General features: G+C 32.3%; 1 protein-coding gene across 4 annotated transcripts in view; it reads right to left on the bottom strand.

Moving 5' to 3' along the window:
- PPFIA2 (PTPRF interacting protein alpha 2) overlaps positions 1 to 12,774 on the bottom strand; it is a 470,166-nt gene that overhangs the window by 90,321 nt on the left and 367,071 nt on the right. For all 4 annotated transcript variants that reach the window (XM_061205834.1, XM_061205833.1, XM_061205835.1 and 1 more), the window contains 5 exons: positions 12,029 to 12,163; positions 6,610 to 6,693; positions 6,216 to 6,347; positions 4,602 to 4,664; positions 586 to 677 (listed from right to left, as the gene is read on the bottom strand). In XM_061205834.1, coding sequence (XP_061061817.1) covers positions 586 to 677; positions 4,602 to 4,664; positions 6,216 to 6,347; positions 6,610 to 6,693; positions 12,029 to 12,163 — 506 coding nt within the window. The remainder of the gene's footprint in view (positions 1 to 585; positions 678 to 4,601; positions 4,665 to 6,215; positions 6,348 to 6,609; positions 6,694 to 12,028; positions 12,164 to 12,774) is intronic.

Genomic DNA, 12,774 nt, shown 5'->3' with positions numbered 1-12,774 from the left:
ATTGAGCTCGATCTGTCTATCTAGAGAGTAAACAAGCATCTCTTTGCTTTTTTTTTTTTTTTTTAAGATTAGGTATTGAGTCAAAGTAGATGAGTATAAACAAGTTTACTTGAATTTTTTTTTTTTAAACACATTTAATTTCTCCTTCCCTCTTTATTGTAATTAGTTTAACAAAATAGTCATATACTAAGTGATCATACCAATGATGTTTCTTCAGCAACATTAAACATTGAAAACATTTCTTCATGTAGAGAAAATGACTCTTCCTGGAAAGAGATGTAATCTCTGTATATATGGTTCCACTTCTTCATTTATAATTTATAATATATAAGAAGACATAGTTCTATATATATTAAATACAGAATACAAAAGGTAATAATTTATATTTTTATTGCATATTTGAGGGAAGAATTACTAAATTAGAGAATTATTTTTGAGTATAGAAACTGTAAATCAGTAAGGGATCAAAATAGGGCAATGCCTGCTGAGAAACAGGAGGTACTTATTTATTTTACTTGAGGAGATATGAAACCATAAGGAAATTCATATTGATTATTGGTGAAAAAGCTTTTTATTTAATGTTACCTTGATATTGTGGGTTCAATTAAAGAGCCAGTTCTCATTTTCAACTGGTCAAGTTCAGATCTCAGCTTTTCAATTTCTTCTGCTAATCTTTCCTAAAAATCAAAGAGGTGTTACTCAGATGATATGCATATGCCAATAGTACCAACACTCAACTATGACAAACCAAACAACCAAGCTTAATGACTTTTTAAAAATGGAAAAAATGATTAATATATTTTTATTACATATTGTTATACATGACAGCAAAAAATGCCTGATTTTCTGCTTGAAATGAAAATATGACAGCAGAAATCAATAAAATTTTATCTACATTCCCTAACATTCACTAATGTTAAGTTTTTCTAAACATATGGGAAAACTAAGGTCATGACCAGCTATGTATACATCACTTCAAAATCTGAGTAGAAAGTATAGCAGTTTAAAAAATAAAGAAAAGGTCTTATTTCTACAGTAAGTAAAGGATTTCTACCATCCTATAATGGTCGAAGGACACATGGGTGAAAGAGAAGGAAGATTGAATTAAAAGGATGAGAAAAAAATTATCACTTGATATGAGTTAAAATTATTAGCTCGATATTGGTACAATAATTTATGCATCTGATAATTTTCTCAGATTGGCATTAACAGTTTCAGTCTGCAAATTTATGAAGATGAGGGTGATCTTATAGCCCTTAATTAAATACTCATGTAAGGACTTAATTTTGTTTTTGTGATTATAAATTTTATAACATTATAAATGTGTCCTTCCAGATTTTCTATTGCTATTATTTTTCCCCCTCCATGTGGCCAATGCTGGACATTTTACTGGACTCATACTTCTTTTCTCACCACAATTTTTTGTCAATGTGGCCTTTGTAATGTTCCTCTTATCTGCTCTTTTAAAAATTCTTTCTACCACCATCCTACATTACACACGTTTTTACCTTTTTCCTGAATTATTTTACCAGCTTCCACGATGTATTGCTACCTTCAATCTCTTTCCCACACATTCCTCTGCTAGATGTATCATTTTAAAAAACACGTTTGATCAAATAAAATCTTTGTTTATAATTATTTGATAGTTTCTTATTGCATTTATTAATTCATTTATTCATTTCCACAAATATGCATTGACCACCTCTTGTGTGCTAGGCCCTAAGATATAGTAGTGAACTAACAAATTTCTTGCCCTCATGTAATTTACAATCTAGTAGAAAAGACAATAAACAATTTGGATTTATAGGATGTTGGTGGGAAGGAGAAAATAGGAGAATAATGGAAGGGTTCTCCAATAAAGTGATATTTTAGCAAAGACCTAGAGAAAGGGAGGGAGTTAAAATATACATTAAGAAAAGGGAGGGCAAATAGAAGAAATGGCAGGTGCAAATGCCTCTTAGGGGGACTATTTTGGTGAGGGAGAGGATAAGGTGGCCATTGTGACTGGATTGGAGCGATTAAGGAGAGAGACAAATGGGAATGGATTTAGAAAATCATGCTTACAGGGTTTGGTAAGGGTAGACCTGAAAGCCTTGCAAACCACTTTTAAAGTGTTTGACTTTTACTCTGAGTGAGATAGGAAATGATTGGGGGATTTCTGAGCAGAGAAGTGACCTGATCATTCTGATGGCTGTGAAATGGACTGATGAATGGGATTAGGAAGTAGAGAAGATATAAAATTATTATGTTCTTCCAAAAACGGGCAAGAGAATTATGGCTTGGACAACAATGGTGTTAGAAAGAGAATGGCAAGGATATTGGTTGGATAGAATTAAGAGAATTTGCTATTGGGCTGGCTATGGGGTGTGTGATAAAGAAAGAGGTCAAGAACAGCTCCAAAGTTTTTAGCCTGCGTAGTTAAGAGAAAGAAGCTGTGATTTACTGACAAGACTGCTGCTGGTGGTGATTAGGTTAGGTGGTAGTGGTGTTTGGGGGGTTGGGGGATTACTTGTTAAGACTGAGATGACCATGTGTCCAAACAGAGATACTGGGTTGACTCTTGAATATATGTACTCCCTCAGGGAAGAGGAAGTATAGTAGGTGATCTAAATTTGCAAATTCTCAATTTACAGATCGTATTTAAATCCATGAACTCACCAGGGACCGAACATAGAGAAGAAATCCAAGGACAGTCCTAGGAACTTCAAATTTTAGAGATCAAAATAATGAAGAGAAACATGAAAAGAAGAGGTTGAGTATATGAAGGATATTTACTAATAATGGACTGTGAGTTAAAGATAATCGAGTGAAAATTTGAGGAGTTACAGGAGATGTGGTTAGATGAGGAAACGTGCTCAGCTGTATGGAATGATATTCAGAAATGAGGTATGACCTGGGATTTGCTGCCTCTAGTGATTGACATGAACAGGAATGCAAAGCATGGAATGATTAGTACTGCGGGTTGCCTGGGCAGACTTTTGGAGCTACAGGCTTGGGTAGGAGGTTGGGGAGTGGGTTCTGGGGATCTTGCCAGAAGCACACAGAGCTTTGGACAACATAACATTCCACAACAGGATTAAGTCCCGAATTCACAATCTGTTTACACCCTAGTTCTTTAAACACATACCAGTCACAGCAAACTTCTGGTGATACAGCAAACTTCTGGTGATTCGGAAAATCAACCATCTTTTGTTTTCTCTGGGCTATTGCATAGTTATCGTCTTCTTCCCTACCTTTCTTTATTTGTTAAGATCAAATGTGCCTTCAAGAGCCTGATGAAACGTTATCGTCTTCATTGTAGACTTTCTGAACTACTTCAGAAAGAATTAGATGCTATCTTCTAGGCACCATATTGTATTGCTCTAATACACCTATCTTTCGGGGTTTAAGGGTGTGTACATCCTGACTGTGGGACTAAATAGTTATTTTTTAAATTAACATCATAATATGTAGTATTCAATACAGTTAAATGTACAATTGTTCTTTCTTATCTTTATTCTCTCATCTTTTCCAATACCTTCCAAATGACATACTGTTGCCAGATCTCCTTCCCTTCCCTCCTTCCTTCCCTCCCTTCCTCCCTCTCTTCCTCCCTTCCTTCCTTCCTTCTATTACTCCCTCTCTCCCTCCTTTCTCTGTTTCCATTCCTTCCATCTTTTGTTTAATATACATCTATAAGTCACTTCTTAAGTTAGTGATTTTATATTATTTCATTTACCGATGCTGAACAAAATGAAATAAGACAAAATTGCTAACAAGAATTTTACATGTTAAGGAAGGAGGAAAACACATTAGCAATTACAGCTTTTAACATTTTATAATCTGGTCCTTATCTGCCTAGTCTATCACATATCCTACAATAAGAATAACTGATTCCAGCCAAACTGTTATGTCCCTTATTATTTAAGACATCAAACTCACTACTCACCTCCTCCCCACTCTAAGCACTTGCAATCATGGCACAGGCACTGTATTTGAAAGTCTTGCAAAACAGTCCTACCTTTCCTTAAAGCATTCTGAAGCCTTCTTTATAGCAGCAATGTATATTGATCTCTCCTACCTGTAGTTCTTACTGTCTTTCATTCATTTGACACTTGGCATCTGTGACTCTACAACTCATTGCTTTGTGTTTTCTCTCCTCAATTAGACTTTTCAGGTACTTCAGAACTAAGGTCATGTTTGCAAATATAACAGCACAATTTTATGCACAGTAGGTATTTAATACATTTCTGCTAAAATAGTATCTCAAACTAGACACAAATCAGTGCATACATTTTTATCCCATTTATATAAAGCATGAAAAAAGTCAAAACCATTTTTTTTCTGTTAGAAGTCAAGATAGTGATTATCCTTTAGGATAAGAGTAGTGATTATATGCTAACTAAGTGGGGCTTCCAGGGTGTTGATTTTCAGTGTGTTTGGTTTGTAAAAATTCATCAAGCTCTCCCTATATATGTACACTTTTCTGTATGTATAATATAAAAGTAAAAATGTTTTTAAAAGATAACATCCTAAAATTATTTATTATCAAATTTATTTTATAACAAAATATTCACCAATGCGAAATAGAAAAGTGGGCAAAATGTAAGCTTCCATAATACCTTATCATGTAAAGATTCTTCCAGATTCTTTCTGAAAGTTTCTGATTCTTGAATTAAGACATTCTACAGAAAAGAAAAAAAAAACAGATAAATAATAAATAAAACAGAAAATAATTAAATGTGTAGATTAATTTTTTATCACTCAAGAATCTTCCTTGATTCCTTCCTTGGTGCATCTATTTTTTGGTTTCCATGGAAACCAAGTTTCCATGGAATCTTTAAACAAGACACCTTAACATTTTAAGAAATACATAATTTAAATAGGAAATGTCATTTTGTAACACTTGGATTGACAAATAAGATAAATATTAACTTTTAAGCTATTTCTGACTGCCTCTTCCCAGTCTTTTAAAAATCTGAAATAATTAGGTTACTTTTCAAATGAGAAAAAGTGAATAAAAAGCAAAATATTAGCCAAAGCTATCATAGAGAAGAATTCAGATAAACTCATTTTTATTACCCAAAGAAAGAAGAAATTGTAAGATCAAATTTTTTTAAAAGTTCATTTTCTGGATCTTTATTTCAAATACAGAATTAACAATTTCTAATAATGTTTAAATTATTAGATAAATAAAAATAAAATATTAGCTTTTTAAAAAACTAATGTTACATATCATGATGTGGAAATAACTTGCATCATAGATTTGAAAAAAATCCTTGCCATAAAAGTATTACTGTTGTAAAAGCTTTATGCTTTTCTTATAGTATTACAAAGCATGATTTAAAATAATGTATTCTTTTCAAATTTATAGAGCTAAATTAAAATAAGAGTGTGGTTATTGACATGCATTTGGTGCTGAATGGGAAGAAGTCATGCCTTATGACTTCTTAATGGGTAAATTAATCAAACTACTTTAACATTTCATTGAAACATTTTTCCTGTTTTGGTCTATTGTATGGAGCAGGGGAAAATGTCTAGCTTAAGTAGCGATTGGCATTTAATCTAAATTTCCAAAATGATTTCTACACCTAGGTTTTAGTCCCTACCTTTTTTTATACTCTGAAATTGGCAACCAGCTCACTAACCCTTGCTGGTCTGGTAGTCACCAACTATTATCGGACATATTAACTGTGAATGAAATTGTAGGTTGTACAGAAACACTTTTTTGGAAACAATGCAGCTGAAAGTTTTGCATTTCTAAACTCTGCGGTGGGACTGACACTAGTGCTGTTGGTGATACAAACTCACTCACATTTTGGCTTTTAGACTAGCAGTAGATTCAGTTACTTGAAACATTTGTATGGTTCAAAACAAGCCTCCCCACACACTCCAAAATACTAATTTTTGTCTTACTCTTCTTTTTTGCATACCACGTGAAAGGCAAATGAAATATTTTCATCTCAAAAGTGCAACACGTTTTAATACCTTTGTCTATTATGATCATGCTAATATGTAAGATTTATATACCATGTAACATTTTTTATTCATTTAAAAATTGATCTTACATATTTTTACAGAAACTATTTGTTCACTTTTAAGAATATATCAGGCTTTTTTTAAATTAAGGAAAGTAAATGGATCATCTGAACAATGCAATGACTGTAGCAGAGTGTAAAACAAACATGATCATAAGAACATAGCTAATAATCATGTGATTCTACTGGTCCTTTTACCTTCTCTTCTAGAGCAGCCATTCGTTCCTTTAAGTGTAGCTGTAAGCGTTCATTGGATTCAGTCAGAAGTCTATCCACAGTATCGGATAATCTTTTGTTATGTTCCTCATTCATTTTCTCTCTTTGCCTAGCCTTACATTCAAAAAATAAATAAATAAATTTAACATAAAAATCACTTAAAAATATTTGGGTTTGTTTTTGTATTTTTTCTAGTTTTAAAACTGGATTTAACTTTATGTCTGTTTTGATTAAATTGGCAGAAACTTTTTTAATGCACAGGGCATATTCATATGATTTTAAATATAACCCATAATTGAGAAAGACATTCAGTTCTTATATGTAGAATATAAATCCGTAAACTGATGCTTGAGAGGGATGGTCTTAAAGTACATACTCTTTGAAGTTCTTGATTTTTCTCTTCAAGTTGACCTTCTAGATGCCTCATACGTTCTTCAATGTTTCCATGTCTTTCTTCAGCCTGTTAAGAAATATGAAGAACGCACCTGACATGTAAGATATGGTTAACACTTTTCCTCTAAAAAAACTGAAATAAAATGTAAAGCAAGCTACTACCAACCGCAAATGTAGTTTTCAAAAAATAAACTTTTTTTTAAACAGGCAGCTGAACAGCATTGCTTGAAATGTGTCAGCTACAAAGGCCTGTTACATCCAAGCATCAGCAAAACATTGGAGTTATTTATGAGCAATGAAATCAGCCAAATGTAACATGCAGACTGTGCATGGTTTGAACACAAACCTGCCATTGTCCAATCTTAAGCTCCTGAAGCACTGAACTGCACAGATGGTCGATTATCAATAAATAAAAGTAACATAAGTTTTACAAATGAAAAGAAAAACTTAGATGAATTCTATTTAGCAATAGAAAGTAAAGTCCAGTAGGACTACCTTCCTACGTATGGAGATCATTTCTTGTAGTTTAGCTTCCATAACATATTGATAATCATCAGATGAGGTAGAAGAGGTTGGATCAGACTAACGAGTCAAGGAAAAGGAGAGGGACAAAATTGAAAAATCAGAACTAAAGGCACTGACACTGAACAGAACATAGCACAGAATGCTTAAAAGAAAAATGTGACAGCAAATTGAATACTTTAATAGAATTTTATGTGGAAAGAACTACACTGATATCTGGTGAACATGATGAAGTTGATGGTTATAAGTGAAAAATAATGATATGCTCAAATAAAAAGCTACCAACCTAAGGTATGGAAGGTTAGTGATGGCTGGCAATGAAAGACCACTACAGAATGAATTAAAGCAACTCTGAAAGAGTCATGTAATAATTGGAATTATGGGAAACCAAACACTAGAATATGTCTCTGATAGATTGTTAAAAGTTTTATATTTTGGTTTGTTTGTTTATCATATTACTTAAAAATAATGGAAACAAAGTACCTCAGTATTGAGGAGTAGGCCAAGGCAATGACTCAGGTGCAATAAATTTGGAACAAAATTTATTATAAACCCAACTCTGTAGAAATCAGAGAAAAAGCTAAGCCACGGGGTTAATTATTATGAGTATTCTCCAATTCAAGCAGGATTGAGTTTCCTCAGCAGCACTGGCAAACTTGCAAAATGACTTCTGGTCTCTGAATATACACTATGGCTGTAGGTGTAGAACCTCAGTGCCTATTCTTAGACATAGCCTTAATTCGACATTTTAAATGAAAATGATTAAAAGTCCTCAAATAAAGTGACAATAGTGCTGTGAGGACAAGAAAACTTATTGTGAATTCTCCTGAATGATACTAGGGACCACTCTAAAACTGATTCTGCATTGATTTGTTGCTATGGAAACAAAATAGTGCCCTAAAGTGAATAGGCAGCACAGTGCCTTTTGTGAGCTAATGTTTGCCCAGTGCCAAGGTTAGTTACATGTTTTGGAGGTGAATGTCAGGTAACCACAGATGCAGAGTGTTCAACACATGTGACATTGCTGATAGCTGAATTGTATTAGTATGTTATGCACAGATTACATGTAAAGTTACATCAACATTTTAATCATAATTACAAGTTAAATAATCACAACAGCCGAAGTACCCTATGTCAGGATAACAAAATTTAACTCCAGAGCATATTCTATTACATTTTATAAGTTTATTCTAAAACAGTGAAACTTACTTTATGCAAATATAGGACTATATATAAATATATCATGCAGTACCTGAAAAGAAATAGTAACCTATTCATGTATTGGTTCATATGCATATGTACTATTTTATGCAACAAATTCCAACTTAATCTATAAAATAAACATTTAACATTTAACTGCTGTGCTTATGCAAATAATAACTCAAAATTTACATTTTGAAAGATTTTCCTTCTGATATTCTTATTTCATAAATCGGGAAAATAATGAAGAAATAACAAATAACCAATTTCTCTCCCCAAATTTCCAACCAGAAGCAACACAGAATGCTACCATAGTCTTCAAATGCCACAAAATGATTTTATAATATTTTTTAAAATTTATAATTCAATTAAGAATACAGTAAATGGATCAAAATATTGCTGAAATTATATATTTTAAATTCTTAAACATATCTGTAATCTCTCAAAAGTACATTTTAACAAGCAGTTAATGTTATGACAATTAATCTGGTGACTGACTCAAGGTAGTCAAGGCATGAACATTTCAATTTCCAAAACTGTTTATTCAAATATACATGTAAGTCAGTAGATCTTTCAAAGGTCCTTAAAACTTCTAGCTGTTTCCATCTTAACTACTGAAAACACACCAAACGTGAAAATTCAGTTCAGAGATTAAACGAGAATTCTGTCATGTTTAAATCACTGTTATTGTTGATACTTTTTATTGGTACTAAAAATGAATGAAATACCTTATGGAATTCAAGATGAATTATATCCTTGCTGAGGAATATGCATTTTAATTAAAGAAGTAAACATCATAAATCATAAGACTGGGATCCCAAAATGTTTATTATTTAATTGTATATACACTCACCAAAGCCAAATTTTTAATTTTATCCCTAGCCATTATTCAATACTTCTGACTTTCTAAAAGCCTTAAATGAGCTTTAGCTACCTATTTTTACACACACACACACACACACACCACACTGGCAGAAAAAAAGATACTCTTATCAACCAAAGAATAAATTCAGACATCATCTCTAAACAAACACTGGATCAATTTGCAACCACTATTGATTTATGTTCACCTTAATCTTATGAAGACTGCAATTTAAGCAACTGGTGTAAATACTATAGTCACATAAGAACAATCTGCTATTTTTTGACTCCCTGATGGGATATAGGGCTTATCTTGGTTTCACTCTTTAATGTGACAAGGCAATTTTCAAACGAGCTAAAGTTTTAGAAGAAAACTTTACAGTTCTCTTTTATAGGCAGAAATAGTTTTGAGAAGAATGTGAATATATTTGGAAATGGAGAAGCAATCAAATTTAAAAAGAGGAGGGCCAAAGAGAAGAAAACAATAGTGGCAGATAATAAAAGTAGAAAAAATACTTATAGGCCAATTAAAATATATGAGGGATTGTTAACAATATCATTCAAAATATAGGAGAGGGAGCCTAGGTTTAAACTAAGCATAAATCATAAATCAGTGAGAAGTCAAAAACATTATGAAGTAGAAAAGACTATGGAGGTCAATAATAAGATATTGAAAACAAACTGGAATTGAAATAATGAATAACTAAAACCGGTTCTAGAGACAGTCCCTAAAGGTCTTGAGAACAGAGATAAGAAAATGGTCAAAAATCATTTTAGCCATAAAACTTGGGAGAGCAAATGAAAGACTGATCTTCAAATGTTATAAAAGGGTTACAAGCAGAGGGAGTACACTGAAAATAAAATCTCAGCACCAGAGGCGTGTGAATAATGAATTAAATACGGCGATAATCTAAAAACTGTATATCTGAAATAATGTTGATACAGAGCCAGTCAGGAGAGAAAGCAGTAAAAAGGACAAGCAGAGTGAATTCTAACATTTTCATACTTTTTAAGAGAGATAAAACTGCTGAAAAGTGAGGAAATCAAAGGGTCTATTCCCTTTTAATTCCCTTTCTATTCCCTTTTAATTCCAGATGAAGTAGAATTTTAGCAATATATTATCAGGTAGGAGTGAACTGAGGAAATTATTTTGGGTGCATAAGTGAATATATATATCAAATATGACCTCAATAAAATAAAATAGAGGGCAAAACAGATGAGACACCTATTTTAAGTTTTTTTTTTACATTCTAAATTAAGGATTCTTAGGAATATTTAAAGCCTCATACGTCAAGTATTATATTTTAAATTATGCTTTATTCTTTGGGGCAATTTTTTGCTGAATTTTAAATTGTGTTTTTGGGGGAGAGATTCCAGACTTTCTTGTATTTTACTTACGACAATATTGATGATTATTTTACACTAAAATATTACAAAAGTTACTTTTATTATTTAGCCACTTGCCTAACTCCCCCTAAAATAGTTCAGTTCAATAAGATCTCTTTATAAAAGTTCTTTATATTCCTCAGATGAAAAGCCTAAGTATACATATCTTAATCCATATTACAGTAATTTTAAATGTGTTTGCAAGAAAAAATAGCATACTACTACTACAATGTTTGCACTTTTTATATAATTTCAATAATATTTCTAAAATTAAATAAGTTTATATTTATTTTAGAAATCGCACATTTCTGAAATTTCCAGAGTGGTTTATGGCATGGTCTGTGACTATGGAAGGATCCAGATTGTATCACCCTAATCAGACTAAAGTTTCATTCAGCTAGTTAGTCCAATACTCTACAACCAACTATTCCAATACTTTTTGCTTTGTCAACTGTTTGTCTTTTCACTACCTGTTTAACTACCCTATTTTAACTAATAGGCATCAGTTTACTGTTCCTCTTTAATTATTTACTTTTCCAAAAGTAACTATATGTGTCTACTTTTATTTTGCTGCATCAATTGTTTTGGATAATCCCTAATGCCAGAATTTATAACTTGCAGTTCATATATCTATCTGACCCATTTACTGCAGTGGTGTGGAAAACAGCACATGGTAATGACTGTGTGAACATCTAAAATGTGTGTACATTTTTGAATTGATATTAAAAGTCAAACATGCTTTTAGTGACAAAATCTGTACTTTTATTCTAGTGACATGTGACTTTCAAGCAATGCCATTCCATTTGACTGTGAAAGGTAAGAATAGTCGTTTTAGCATTATAATGGTTGCTAAGTTCTAAAATATGCATATAATTGCAGAATCTAATGTCCATAACATAGCAGTTAATTTTGAACATTCTTCAGATTATTGATTTTAATTGGTTCAGAAGAAATTACAACTATTAAAATCACTTTCTGACTATTTAATGGCTTTAGACTTCTACAAATCTAATGTCTAACTTCTAACAAAATTTTTTCATACCATAGTCAGAAAGGAATCAACTGCTTATGATATTTCCTACATTTCTAATACTGTACAATTTATGTTGAGCTTACTAAATTATTATGTCTCATGTATATCCATATGTGCAAATATAACCATGGAAAATTAACTCTAAGGACGTGATATTTTGTTTGTTTTTGTTAATGTTTAAATAGGCAAAGGAATCATCACATCATATATATCAGTCATTCATTTCAACATAAATAAGATATGTGTAACCTAAAAATTCATCTAAATAACAGACCAATATAGTAAAGATTAAATAAACTTACTCTTCATGAAGCCTAAAGAAAACCTTTATATATTCCATTTTGATTACTAGTCATTTCTATAAGTATATCTAGGTTGACCAATTGTTTTATTGCAGTACCTTTGTCAGGGCTGCAATTCTCTGAGCCAGTTCAGCCTCTACTTCAGGTAAGGTCTCAGCTTTTCTCATAGTTTGCTGCAACTTTTGCTCAGCTAGCTCAAGACGCTCTTGTAACTGTCTGTTCTTCTCTTCCATCTGAAATGGGGATGAAAAAAGAGACACTTAAATTGTCACAGTTAGGATAGCAAACACCAGTCACCAGGGGCTGTGGGCTTCAAGCCACTCTTCTAGAGTTAAAATAAGCTACTACTACCATACCTACTGTGCAAAGAGATTATTGTTCTCATTTTTTCATATATTACTTATCCATATTCCTTAATAAATTCAGCACATTAAAAAAAGAAAACCTTTTACTGACGGCAGCAAAAAGAAAAGAAGTTAATAGTGAGTATTAACTTGGACAAATGGAATACAACTTAGTACTAAGACTTCAGATACACCGTAATAGCAACATACTGAGAATCGTAACATTAGCTGGAGTAGGAGAGGGAATGTAGCATAATGATTGAGAGTCCAGGCTCTAGAGATGAAGTTGGCAGACTTTTCCTGTGAAGGCCAGATGGTAATAAAGTCTCTGTTCCAACTATTCAATTTTACTGTTGTAGCACAAAAGCAGTCATAGACAATGATTAAATGAATGGGTATGCTATGTTTCAATAAAACTTTATTTATAAAACAGAGCCATAGTTTTGGCACATGGGCCATAGTTTGCCCACTCCTTCTCTAGAGCCAAATAGACCTAGGTT

Source organism: Eubalaena glacialis, chromosome 11 (assembly GCF_028564815.1).
Source record: "Eubalaena glacialis isolate mEubGla1 chromosome 11, mEubGla1.1.hap2.+ XY, whole genome shotgun sequence".
NCBI lineage: Eukaryota > Metazoa > Chordata > Mammalia > Artiodactyla > Balaenidae > Eubalaena > Eubalaena glacialis.
The sequence above is the reverse complement of the archived record's forward strand: the minus strand, read 5'-3'. Positions and strand labels throughout refer to the sequence as shown.